Here is a 12,122-nt window from a genome sequence, read left to right as displayed (position 1 = left end):
GCTCCGGGCACGGGGCTCGGTCTCATGAAACCGAGAGATAATGACCTGAGCCGAAGCCAAGAGTGGGACGCTCAAAGGCAAATAGGGTCTCGTTGGAACACGGCCATGCCTGTTTTTAAGTGTTGTCTTCGACTGCTTTTGTGCCACAACAGCAAAGTCGTTGTGATAGAGACCATACAGCTCCAGATATTTCCTATCTGGCCCTTTCCAGGCGAAGCTTGCCGACCTCTGATTTAGAAAAGGGGGGCTCTGTCACCCACGCAGTTCTCCCTTTTGGGTCTTGGCCACCAGAAGGCACTGGTCAATGGGATCATTTTCCCGGCACTCGCATCAACCTGGGGAGTGTGGTATGTTTTCCTCCTCTCCCCTCAGCAGAGGTTTTAATTTTCTGTTTGACTGTAGGCCCCCTTAACCGTTTCGGGAACTAGGCAGATGATACGTTGGAAAGGACAGGTAAGGCGCACCTGGGTGGCTCAGCCGGCGAAGCGTCCGACTCTTGATTTTGGCTGAGATCGCGGTCTCACGGTTTGTGAGATAGAGCCCCGCATCGGGCTTTGCGCTGAGCGTGGAGCCTGATGAAGATTCTCTCTCTCTCTCTCTCTCTCTCTCTCTCTCTGCCCCTCCCCCACTCACAGACGTGTGCGCGTGCGCTCTCTCTCAAAATAAATAAACTTAAAAAAAAAAAAAAAGAAGAGGCAGGTTAAAAAAAAGAATGCATCCTGACTTGAGGTACCGAGGCCGCAGTATCCACAGTGGAATTCTTGACAAAAACGCTTCTCCCGAGTCTACTCACGAGAAGCACGGCAGACGCAGGTTGTGGCCGTTCAACGGAACTAGCCGAGGCCCTGCAAAAATGGCAGTGCCGTGAAAGACAGAGAAGGTGGGAAGGCTGTTCTTTACTAAGCGAGAGTAAAGAGACGTGACAACCCAAGGCCATGAGAGGTCCTGGATTTAAAAAAAGAAAAAAGAAGCCGTAAAGGACATTGTTGGGGCAATCGGGAAACTGGAGTGTAGACTGATGTTAGAGAATCTTATTGTGCGCCTTATTCTTCCCACTCTTCTGTAGGTTTGGCAAATTGTGACATACACCGCTGGGGAGGGGAAGGCATGCAGAGAAGAAGAGTGGCCATTTGCTGTCTAGACGGGGCCCACGCCTGCTTAATTGCCTCAGGGTCATCCGGCCTGGTTTCTGCAAAGAATGACACGGGGCGGGGGCGGGGTATCTTGTTTGGGAAGGGGGTTGATAGTGGGGAGCCTGATGGAGAAAGGGCGGGTTCAGGTCCTAAGGGTGTTCCTGGGCCTCGGGACTTGAACGGGGTAGAATCCAAAGGTGACTCCTCCAGGCTTGAGCACCAGGGCGGTAACCAAGGGAGGGCCGTGAGACGGCCCCGAGTGCAAATGTGACCCCTCCTGCCACCTCTGCGTCGATCCGGTCCTTCGCCCTGCGTCATCTGCCCTCCACGGAGCTTGTCCGGAGGGCAGGGCCTGCCCCTCTCCCCATGCTCCCCCAGCCCAGAGGAGATAGCCCCTGAATTCTCCCATTTACACTGAACAGTGTGGACCGTGCCTGGCCACGCTCAGCCTTCGAGGAGTGGGCAGGACAGGAGAGAGGACTTCAAGGAACATGGTTCCTCAGGGCCCAGCGTGGGCAAGGCCCTCTGACGCCTGGACCTGGGCCAGAACCCCAAATCTGAGCTCTGAGCCGGAGCGGGAGGGCCAGCCAAGTGCTGCGCTGCCCACAGCCAGCAGGTGGCAGACGTGCCCTTCCCAGGAGCTGAGCCCTCGCTCTCGGGAGAAACCAAACAAAAACAACGCTGGACCTTTCTGGGGCCTGGGGGCCCTGCAGATCCCGCTGGCTCTCGGCGAATCTGAAGCAGCTGCCGTCCAGCGATGCAGCCTGGGCTGCGAGTCAGGGATCCAGAGCAGGCCCACTCATTTTGTGAGCCACTGGGTCCGCCTGCAGAGACAGGCGGCAGCGACATGTGGAGACCCGCAGCCCAAACACAGGCTGGGTAGCTGGGGGACCATGTGGGAGAGGCCAGGCCAGTAGCCAGTTATTTATGCCATAGGTCTGGATCCTGAAACTAACCTGGGTGATGGGGGTGGGGGAATGGGGAGGCGCAATGTTTCATCCCATTCTGGCGTTCAGTCTTTCCACCGTGACACTTAAAACGATACAACTCCTACTCCTGGGACTTGCAAACGCAAGGGGGAAGACCACGAAAGCAAAAGAATAAGAAGGGGGCGGGGGAGGAGGAGACAACCGTGATCTCAGTTGGCATACATCAAGAGCTGACAGTGTGCCAAGGACTGTGATCAATATTTTACATGCATTCCGTCTCGTTTGTGGCACACGATGCTTGACCATGGAGGTACTATCACTGTGTCTATTTCAGAGGTGAGCAAACCGGTTCCCAGAGGTGAAGTTGCCCACAGTAACTCAGCTAGTAAATTGCTGGAGCCAGGATAGAATGGAGCCAGTCTTCCACCAGAGCCCTTGCCCTTAACCTCCGTCGCTATGAGGGCTGAGGAGAGCGTGGCAATCATACGCTTTAACGGAAGAATGGAGGAGAAAGAAACAGAAGCACTACCGAATTCTACAAGAGGCAGGTTGTGAAATCAGACCTCTGTCCTTGGAAAGCTTTATGGAAGGCCTGTCCGGGCTGACCCAGGCCTGGTAGGACAGAGAGAGGACTGCTGGGCACCAGCGACAGCTGTGGAAGGTACAAAAGTCAGCTCGAGCCTCGGCCAGGCCACGGTGGCCAACGCATCTCAACAAACATCTCCACTCAGATCGGGGGGGTGTGCAAGCCGCTGCCTGCTTCTTTTACCGCTTCTGTTCCTTGTCTCAACAGGGATAAAATAGCAGCTTCTAGTATCTTCTAGTGTCTTCTAGGCTAAGGTTTGTTGGGGGAAAGACAGGGAGGGCAGAGAGAAGGATATTGTCTCTGAGTCTTACTGATTTACAGCATAATCTCCTCGGGGGTGAAGAGCATGGGAGTCTAATCCATTTTGTCCTCTCTTTAATCGAGTTTAAGCTTTTTCGAGATTTCATCTTTAATCTAGATTATTGCAGCTCAGGTTCTTCCTCTGCCTTTCAGAATTCTAAATCTTCTGGAAAACAAGAAGGCAGAGGCTAACAGTCTGAGTTGGTGAATCCCAGGAATTAGCTGGTGGAAGATGTTCTCAGAGGATTGGGACGCAGAAGAGGGCAGATGTGGTGCAAGACCTGTTCTCTGGGGCCAGAAGCTTGGCTTATCATGAACCAACCAACAACAGAAAATTGGGACTCTAGGGCCACCTGGGTGGCTCAGCCGGTGAAGTGTCCAACTCTTGATGTCGGCTCAGGTCATGATCTCAAGATTTGTGGGATGGAGCCCCACCCTGTGTTGAGCTCTGCGATGATGATGTGGAGGCTGCTGCAGATTTTCTCTCTCTCTCTCTCTCCCTCTTTCTCTGCCCCCCCCCACCCACTCGCATGCGCACTCCGTCTCTCTCAAAATAAATAAGCTTGAAGAGAGATTGGAACTCTAATCCCTCCATCCCTTCCTCCTTGGATGTTCTACCATGAGCTGGTTGTGGATCAACACGGAGAAGCCGCGTTATTCCCAAGGGCAGTTGGGTGGGAGATAACTCTGCCCCGTGACCAAGTGAAGCTGAAGTCACTGGCCTAAAAGGGTGGGCCAAAGACAAGAGTGCAGCGTTCAGCAGGCCAGTCCTCACTGTTGGACAAAGAGCTCAAGGTCAGGGTGAGATGTGGTGGCGACAGAGGACAGAGGTTGTCCGTGTTCCCGTCACCAACCCAAGTATTGCCCCATACCATCCCCCCACTGTGGCTCTGGCTGCAGACAAACTATGATGAAATTCACAGTTGTGCAAAGCCACGTAGTCCTTTCCCCCCCAAAACTGTGATAAAATCCACGCAACACAATATTTTTAATTTTAACCATTTGCAAGTGTACCATTCACTGGCATTAGTTACACGAACATGGTTGTGTAACCATCCCACACTATCTTCACCCGAAACGTTTTCATCATCCCCAACAGAAAGTGTGTAGCCATTAGATAACAACTTTCTCCTCACTCCCCGCCCTCCCCTGATCAGTACCCGAGTAACCTGTATTCTATTTTCTGGCTCTGAATTTGCCTATTCTAGGTACTTCATATGTGTGGAATCACAATATTTATCCTTCTGTGACTGGATTTATTTCACTAGGCATGACGTTCTCAAGGTTCATCCATGTTGTAGCATATACCAAACTTTCATTCCTTTTCAGTCTGAGTAGATTTCCATTGCCTATCCATTTTGTTTATCCATTCATCTGTTGAGAGACGCTTGGGTTGTTTACATCATTAGGCTATTGCGAATAAGTTGCCATGCACATGGGTGTATAAATATCTGTTCCAGTCCCTGCTTTCCATTTTTCTGGGTTATACCTAGGAGTGGAATTTTCTGGGTCTTAGGGTAGTTCTATGTTTAACTTTCTGAGGAAGCACCATCCTGTGCTCCGTAGTGGCCGCACCATTTTATATTCCCACCAACAGTGAGAGAGCGTTCCAATTCTTTCACATCCTCATCAACACTGGTTACTTTCCATTTAAGAAAATTCTGGCCATCCTGATAGGTATGGAGTGGTGCCATTCAGTCCTTTTCTAGTCGCAAGGAATCTTGCCTTTCTTGCTTTTGTACATACACCACACAGGGCTGTCTCAGGATGGGCAGGGTTCGCTGTGGCTTTGCTTTAATCTGAACCTCAGGGCAAGGAGGGAAGGCTTTAGCGGGGGAAATATGGCAGCCAAAGAAGAAAGCATTGGCCCGCGGTCTGTGTGGGTGGCTTCCTTCTCGGGAGCGTGGGTGAAGCAGGACCATAGTGACGAGCAAGGGTGCATTGTGGAGAGGAGTGGGTCTGGACTCTTCATGTACAGAGGGGTAAGGCCCGGGGGGATGGAGTGTTCCTGTAAGGACATGAACTGACTGGGGCAGGGGAGGGACTCGAGGCCAGATCTCCTTGCTCTGTCAATCACCTGCGTAGCCTTTCTACTTGAACGCTCAGAGCTTTAGAGCCCATTCAGGCCTCTGCCCGGGTGACTGAGGGCTGGAATGTAGCTTCACGTGACAAGCAGAGATGGGATGGGGCAGAGTAGAAGACTTCCATGGCATTTGCCATTCATTTCTGGAGAACTTGGTAAAAATTCAGTTTCCCGAGGCGCCTGGGTGGCTCAGTCAGTTAAGTGTCCGAGTCTTGGTCACTTGCTCAGGTCACAATCTCACGGTTCATGGATTGAGCCCCACGTAGGGCTCTATGCTGGCAGTGCGGAACCTGCTTGGAATTGCTGTCTCCCTCTCCGACCCTCCCTGGAGCGCTCTCTCTCTAATAATAAATAAATAAATAAATAAATAAATAATAAATTAAAAAATTCAGGTTCCTGGGCCCTAACACAGATATCGTGCGTCCATGGGCCTGGAGTGGGCCCAGAACATGAATTTTGAACCAGTACCCAGGTGACTTTGCCCTCAGGCTCGCTTTGATTATACCTGCCTTAGGCATGAAGCTCCTGGCCAAGGGAGACTGTGGGCTGATCTCTCCTCTTTGCACAAGTTGTTGAGTCGCTCTGTGCCTCAGCTTCCCCGATTGTAAAAGCAAAAATGTCCTTACCCTCATGTTTTATTCCAGGGCATATGGCTGCTCGTGAGGAGTGCAGCTTTTGCAAAGAATTGGGGAGGATTGAGGACGAGGGATAAACACACGCCTTTCTGGGTGTGATAGTGCAGGTGGAAGGCCTTTGGAAAGGCAAATGAACAAGACAAAAGAGCGAGATGGGTCTGAGGCCTCTGCCTCTGCATGATCCCGAAGCTGCCTTGACTTCCATGCTTCCTTTGGTGTGGAACTGGTGGTCCCCAAGCTGATTCAGCTGGTGCTCCCCAGGGCATGACCTGACATCAGGCACAGCATAAGATGGTCACTCCCTTCCCAATTTCACCATAAACCCTTCCAAACCCATCACAAAGGAGAACTGGGTGCTGTTGGTAAGTCTCTATCCTCTCTACCTCTTGCTAGCCTCCCCTTCCAACAAGGAGAAAGCAGGCCTCAGGCTCTGAGCATTTGGGTGGCAAGTGTAGCCAGTTAGAATTCAGTGATGTCATTTTCTTTGATTTTTTTTTTTTTCCAATATAGTAGTGACAATTTCCTTTAAAAACAAATCTGTTGAGCTAGAGAAAAGGTAACTCTGTTTAACAAACACATTAAGAAACCGGTTTGGGCTTTAGGGCAGACCTGGGTTTGAATCCCCATTCTGTAGCCTCCGGGGGTCGCCATCTTGGACAGATTCCTTAGCTTTTCTGTAGCTTAGTTTCTTATCTGTCAAATAAGGATGATATGGGTGCCCAAGCCATTGGGCACTTGGGAATGAAGTAATAAACATTAGGCACACAGTATCTGACATAGGATAGAGACTTAATAAATGGTTGTGCTATGATTATGATTATTAGCTACTGTTGTCAGAGAGTTTGAGTTTTTCTTTGCTTTTCTTTTCTTCCCCCCCCCCCCCCCCCCTTGCAAATCATGGGCACGAGTAAGGAGAGCTCGCTAAGCATAAACTCTTCATGGAACTTGTTTGTCGGGTCACAGGCACATCACACCAGTCCACCCCCTTATTTTTCCTGGGATCTTTGCCAAGTCCTAAGCCAGAAAACCTTGTTATATTAATTATGAAGAAAAAGCATGTTTTATTTAAAATCCCGGCTGCCGAATATTCTGCCATGCTGTTTCTCTGTGACAGCAGAATTCCTTTTGCATTTAGGGAACCTTAATGAATTTAAAATATAAATATATCTGTGCCTATATACACATGCGATTTCCCGCGACCTGATTTCCCTAAATACCAGCATATACGCCAAAGCTAATGAGTTGGAATTGTGCTTTGGATCAGTTTTGTATAAAAAAAATCTGTAAGAAGTCACAGTGAACTTCAGTCTCTCTCTTTTCCTTAAGACTCTGTGGTTCCAGCAAGAGGGAGTGACGTCCTTCCTGGGCCTGAAGGAGACTTGGATATTCTGGAACCTTGAGGCTTAGAAAGGGGTGGCTCTTACTTTCCCATCAAAGGCCTAGTTCAGTCCTGGGGGCTGTGCAGATGTGAACGCTGAAATTAATCAGACGCTGAACCCAGTTACTTGACCATCCAAAACAGGCTCCAATCCTTCAACATCCATAGTGTTTCTGCATAATAACAGACAAGCCGGGCTGTCTCTGTCTCTCTCTCCAACTTAGAACCTGGCCGATAATGTAAATCCATCCAGCAAAAGAGTATCAGTGGTAAAGAGTGGTAGGGCCTATGGACTCGGTGGGGGCCGGGTGGGGGGGCGCTCAAGTTTCTTCTGAAACTGGGAATGGTAGCCCCTCATCTGGTTGGTGCCAAGCAGGTACGTGAGCCCCATGTTACTAAAATGTCTGGTTTGGGAGTGCTGGGTGGCTCAGTCGGTTGAGCGTCCGACTTCGGCTCAGGTCATGATCTCACAGTCTGTGAGTTCGAGCCCCGCGTCGGGCTCTGTGCTGACAGCTCGGAGCCTGGAGCCTGCTTCGGATTCTGTGTCTCCCTCTCTCTCTGCCCCTCCGGCTCACACTCTGTCTCTCTCTCTGTCTCAGAAAAATAAAAATAATAAAAACGTAAAAAATAATAATAAAAAAAATTAAAAAAATGTCTGGTTTTCAAGAAAAGCTGGGGATTTGTGCTTCTATGTGAAGTGTTCTGATTTGCAAATGTTGCCAAACAATTGAAAGAAAATTAAAATACTCTTCGGCTGACCTTCTACCCCCTAAAGAAAACTCAGTCTGTGAGCAGAATGGACCCCAAGTTGCCAGTTTGCAGATTCGGGTCCCTTCAAAACTTTCTGTGGTGCTCTACCTGGGAGGATACTAGAGTTCTAGAGTTGTTGAGTTTAAACTCGAGGGTTTAAGGAGTCTAGACATGGGAGCAAACATGTGTTTTAATTATAAGGTGCATTGCTGGGGAGAGAAAAGCCATTGTCTTCTGTCCTCTCTAGGGATGGCCTGCCAAGCCTTGTCCTCTGGCTTCTGACCCTGGAGAAGGTCAAATCCCATTATGGCCGAGCCCAGTGGCCAAGAACCACAGCAAGAAGAGATTTTTGAGCCCTGGGCGCGGTGCACATCCTTGATACAGTTGAGTGGGTCTCCTGTAACAGGCAAGGAGTGGGACAGATCTGAGCCTCGGTCCTGGCTGGGAAGTTAGTTGAACATCTCTGGGTGCGTTTCTCATCCACAGCACAGGGGCAACAGTACAAGGCTGTGCTGGAGACAGGTGTTCATTCAGGAAAACCAACTCTAGCTCAGGCCAGGAATGCACTTCGAATGAATTTCTGGTGTCCATGACAATAACATTTGTCCAATACCTCTTTGGATCACGGATATCTGAATAAAAATCTAAGTTAGACATGAGCCCATGGAGAACTCATTATAGGGTTTGCTGCATGACCTAAATTCATGGGAGAGTGTCCACACATCCTTCCAATGGATAGTGATTGTAGCTCCTGTGACCACTTTTCTTTAAAGTTCCAGGGGCACATGGAGATCGCTGCACCCCAACCAGCAAACAAACCCCTGGACTAAGAGCTTCCTGCCCCTACACAGAGGACCATGTCCCTGAAGCTCTGTGGATGGAAGAAATCTCATCTTCAGCCAGAGTCCAGGTGAAAGACCTCATCCAGACAGTGGACAGCAGCCTGTAGGGTAGAGCTCAGCTTGACTAGAGGCCAAGCTGTCCATCTTCCCACCTGTAAAGTGGGAACAATAACACTACCTACTTCTTAGGGTCCTCCCAGAGATGAACCGATCCACTGTAAAGAAAGAACCTGGCCCACAGGATTTCTCATTAAATGATAACAGTTGGTGATTATCTTTAGCTACGTGGGGTGGAAGAGACTGCCCAGCCCATCTGGCTGTGTGGCTCCCTCCCCTCGATGATGCCCCTGCACTCTCCAAAGCATCTGAGCGAGTTGGCCACTTTCCCCTGGATGTCTGTGGACTGGCCCGTGGAATGCAAGCCGCCTTCCCGACCACCTGTCTGGCACACATCTGGGGTAAGAAAACATTCCAAAGCCCTGAATCCTCTCTTTGGAACTGACTAAGCTCATTGCCCGAAGGCTATCTCTCATATTTTCTCTTTTATCCATTATTGACTTATAATTTCATTGCTAACCCTAAAAATTCACTGGGACTTGCACCAAAGGGAGTTTTTGGGACCATTACCGTTGTGTGAACTTCAAACAGACTGCATCAACTCTCTCCTTGCCTGCAAACTTTAGGATCTAATTCTTTCCGACTGGTACTTTCTCTGGGCCCCTTGTGGGCCTCTGATAATTTCCACCTCTTCCTCTAGACCTATGGTATTTCTGCTGGGTCTTGTCCCCAGACATCCACCAAGCAATCAAATGATGTAGGGGCTTGAAAATTTGTAACTGCAGCCACAGCACACATATACCAGTCATCACTGGTGAAAGAAAATTCTCTCAGAGGTGAGTCACTTGACAGCTTAATATGGGCCAAAGGAAGGTGTCTGAGGAAAGTTTACCGAAAGGGGAGGAGAAGCTCTTGGTTTTGAAGCATCTAATGAGAAAATCTGAAATGTAATCTGCTGCCTACAGGGAAAGCTCTAGGGAATAGAATGGGAAATAAAATGCAAAGGTATTTAATAAGATAAAGGGGTTATGACTGCTCTTTCTGTTGTCATCCCTTGATTCTTCTCTACCTGCCCCCCCAAAGGGGTACATTCTCTGATTTAATTTTTTTTAATGTTTATTTATTTTGGAGAGAGAGAGAGAGAGAGAGAGAGAACACAAGCAAATGGGGGTGGGGCAGAAAGAGAGAGACACAGAATCCGAAGCAGGCTCCAGGCTCTGAGTTGTCAGCACAAGGCCCAATGCGGGGCTCGAACTCACAGGCTGTGAGATCACGACCTGAGCTGAAGTCAGACACTTAACCGACTGAGCCACCCAGCCTCCCCTTATAGAGATGTCGTATTCATTCTGGAAATTTAAAGGGGAAAGCGCTAATATTTATTGAAAGCCAATGCATTGCTTCATCCAATCAGCCATGGCCCTCCCCAAATCTGTGACAGATTATCTGTCACTTGGTTTGCAGTAGGGGAAACTGAGGCTCAGCGTGATTATGTTTTGCCCAATATTCCACAGCTAGAATGTGGCAAAGCTGTGATTCAAAGCGCTGGCTCCAAAACCCATGCTCATGCCTCAAACCACATCTGGTAGGGAACCCCAGGAGGCTCTGTTTCTGTTGATGGCCCCTCTCCTGTGCCCACAGAGATCCAGCTGACACTCTGGAACCACAAAGGCACACAGCAGGGGCCGACATCTCCACCGGCCATCTGCTTCCAAATGCCTACGGTCCCCACGTAAGACCCGCGGATGGCATTTCCTCTCCCTGCTCGCCACCACCTCCCTTGGGCCCCTGCTGACCCTCCTTGTCCCATCTGCTAGGGACAAGGGAGAAAAAGCTACCCACGAAGCTTCTCTCCAAAACTCATCCACCTAAGTAAAACCAGACTCATACGCAACAAACAGGATTCTCCCCTCGAGCCGAATCACAGGGGTTCCTCCCCTACTGTTGCCTCAGATGGCCAGAAAACTGTACCTCCGTCAACACGTGCAAAGAGAGTCTGTAGCTTTTAATGGCTTCTTGAAGGATTCTCGGAGATCCATGCCAAAGGGTTCTCCGAGCCCCTCGTCTTGGCAGATTTGCTCGCCCCGGTCCCCTTAGTGGCAAGGTGCTCACGGAGACTCTGCTCCGAGGGCTCGAGTCAGTTGCGTGGGTTCATGGACTTGGCTTCTCGACAGCAACTAACATTACAGGCCTGCATTGACTCTTACAATCAGGATGTATTCAGATTGACAACACATGCCTTTTACAACCCAAGTTTCTAGTCACTCCCGGCCCGGGTGCTTGAACCTGGGTCGAACCCAGGTCCGCCTCATAACCTCAGCCTCTCAACTACGGACATTTGAAAAGGACACTTACCCCGATGGCTGCCTTTCCCACCAGAGCTGTTACCAGCACGATGTGGAGATGACACATTCTGGCGAGCATATGTGCAGTTGAAGGCCTCTTGTTTTGCTCGACACACAATTTCTTTTGCTGTCTATGCCTTTACGGGGGAAACATGTCCCCAAGGACTCAAGAACAAAGGATGCCAATTATTAACTAGGCATCGAATACTGTTTAATGTTTTGCAAACCAACTATCTTGATTAAACAAATGGCCACTTTGGAGCTGGGCTGAGTCATGGGGTGGTTTCTTTTCTGGGGAGAAAGTATCCAAAGGAAGTGGCAGGGTTAAAGAGCTCCAGCCCCTGGGTGCACCCCGGGGGCTGCCGAGTGTTCGATGCGGAAGGGCCGATAGTTAACTACCGTCCCACGCACGGGATGAAAGCCCCGGTCGGGTAAGGCTTCCGCTACAGGCCTTTGCCGTCGCTGATTCAGACAGAATGTTAACGGAGTTCTGATTCATCAAATCTCTAAACAGAATTAAGGCATGGACGGGCTCCTAACAACATCACACTCTCTATTCATGAAAGATAAAGGACGCAAAACTGCTATTGACAAACATTGATCCTGGGCCCTTTGAAGCATTGCCCATGGTTGCTTGTTGGCTTCAAAAGTTTTCTTTTAAATCTCATTACATCAGGTTTTCTGCTCTTTAATTATTTTTTTTTTCTCCTTTCCTTGGAGTCTTTCTTTGATCAAGAGGGTGAAGAAACCGAGATGCTCATATCCGGGGCCGGTCCTCCCCGTGTTCTGTATTTAGCTACCCTGGTTCCAGGTAAGGTTCCATAAAGCAACGTTACCTCTCAAGCGTGGGTTCTCAGGAACACGCTTATTGATTTCTTTAATAAGCATCATCTTGAGCTCTTGTAATCACCTGACTGCCCACAGTAATCTATGTGAGGGCTCCGGGAACCCTCCTGCCAGGGCCGGCATCCGGGTTCTGAAACCTTGCCGCCAGCTGAGGCGGGCCCTCGCTCGGGGCTCCTGCTCACCCATATGCCCTAACCTATTTGGCACACGCAGGGCCGCTCAGTGGCTGCTTCCACCTTTG

At 49.7% G+C, this 12,122-nt stretch overlaps 1 protein-coding gene across 1 annotated transcript in view; it reads right to left on the bottom strand.

Annotated features, from left to right (window-relative positions):
- HABP2 (hyaluronan binding protein 2) overlaps window positions 1–11,114 on the bottom strand; it is a 32,575-nt gene extending 21,461 nt beyond the window's left edge. Inside the window, exon 1 of the mRNA XM_047826150.1 lies at window positions 11,046–11,114. Coding sequence (XP_047682106.1) covers window positions 11,046–11,114 — 69 coding nt within the window. The remainder of the gene's footprint in view (window positions 1–11,045) is intronic.
- Between the last annotated feature and the right edge of the window lie 1,008 nt (window positions 11,115–12,122).

This window comes from Prionailurus viverrinus, chromosome D2, assembly GCF_022837055.1.
Source record: "Prionailurus viverrinus isolate Anna chromosome D2, UM_Priviv_1.0, whole genome shotgun sequence".
Classification (NCBI taxonomy): Eukaryota; Metazoa; Chordata; class Mammalia; order Carnivora; family Felidae; genus Prionailurus; species Prionailurus viverrinus.
This window is presented reverse-complemented; position numbering and strand designations above follow the sequence as displayed.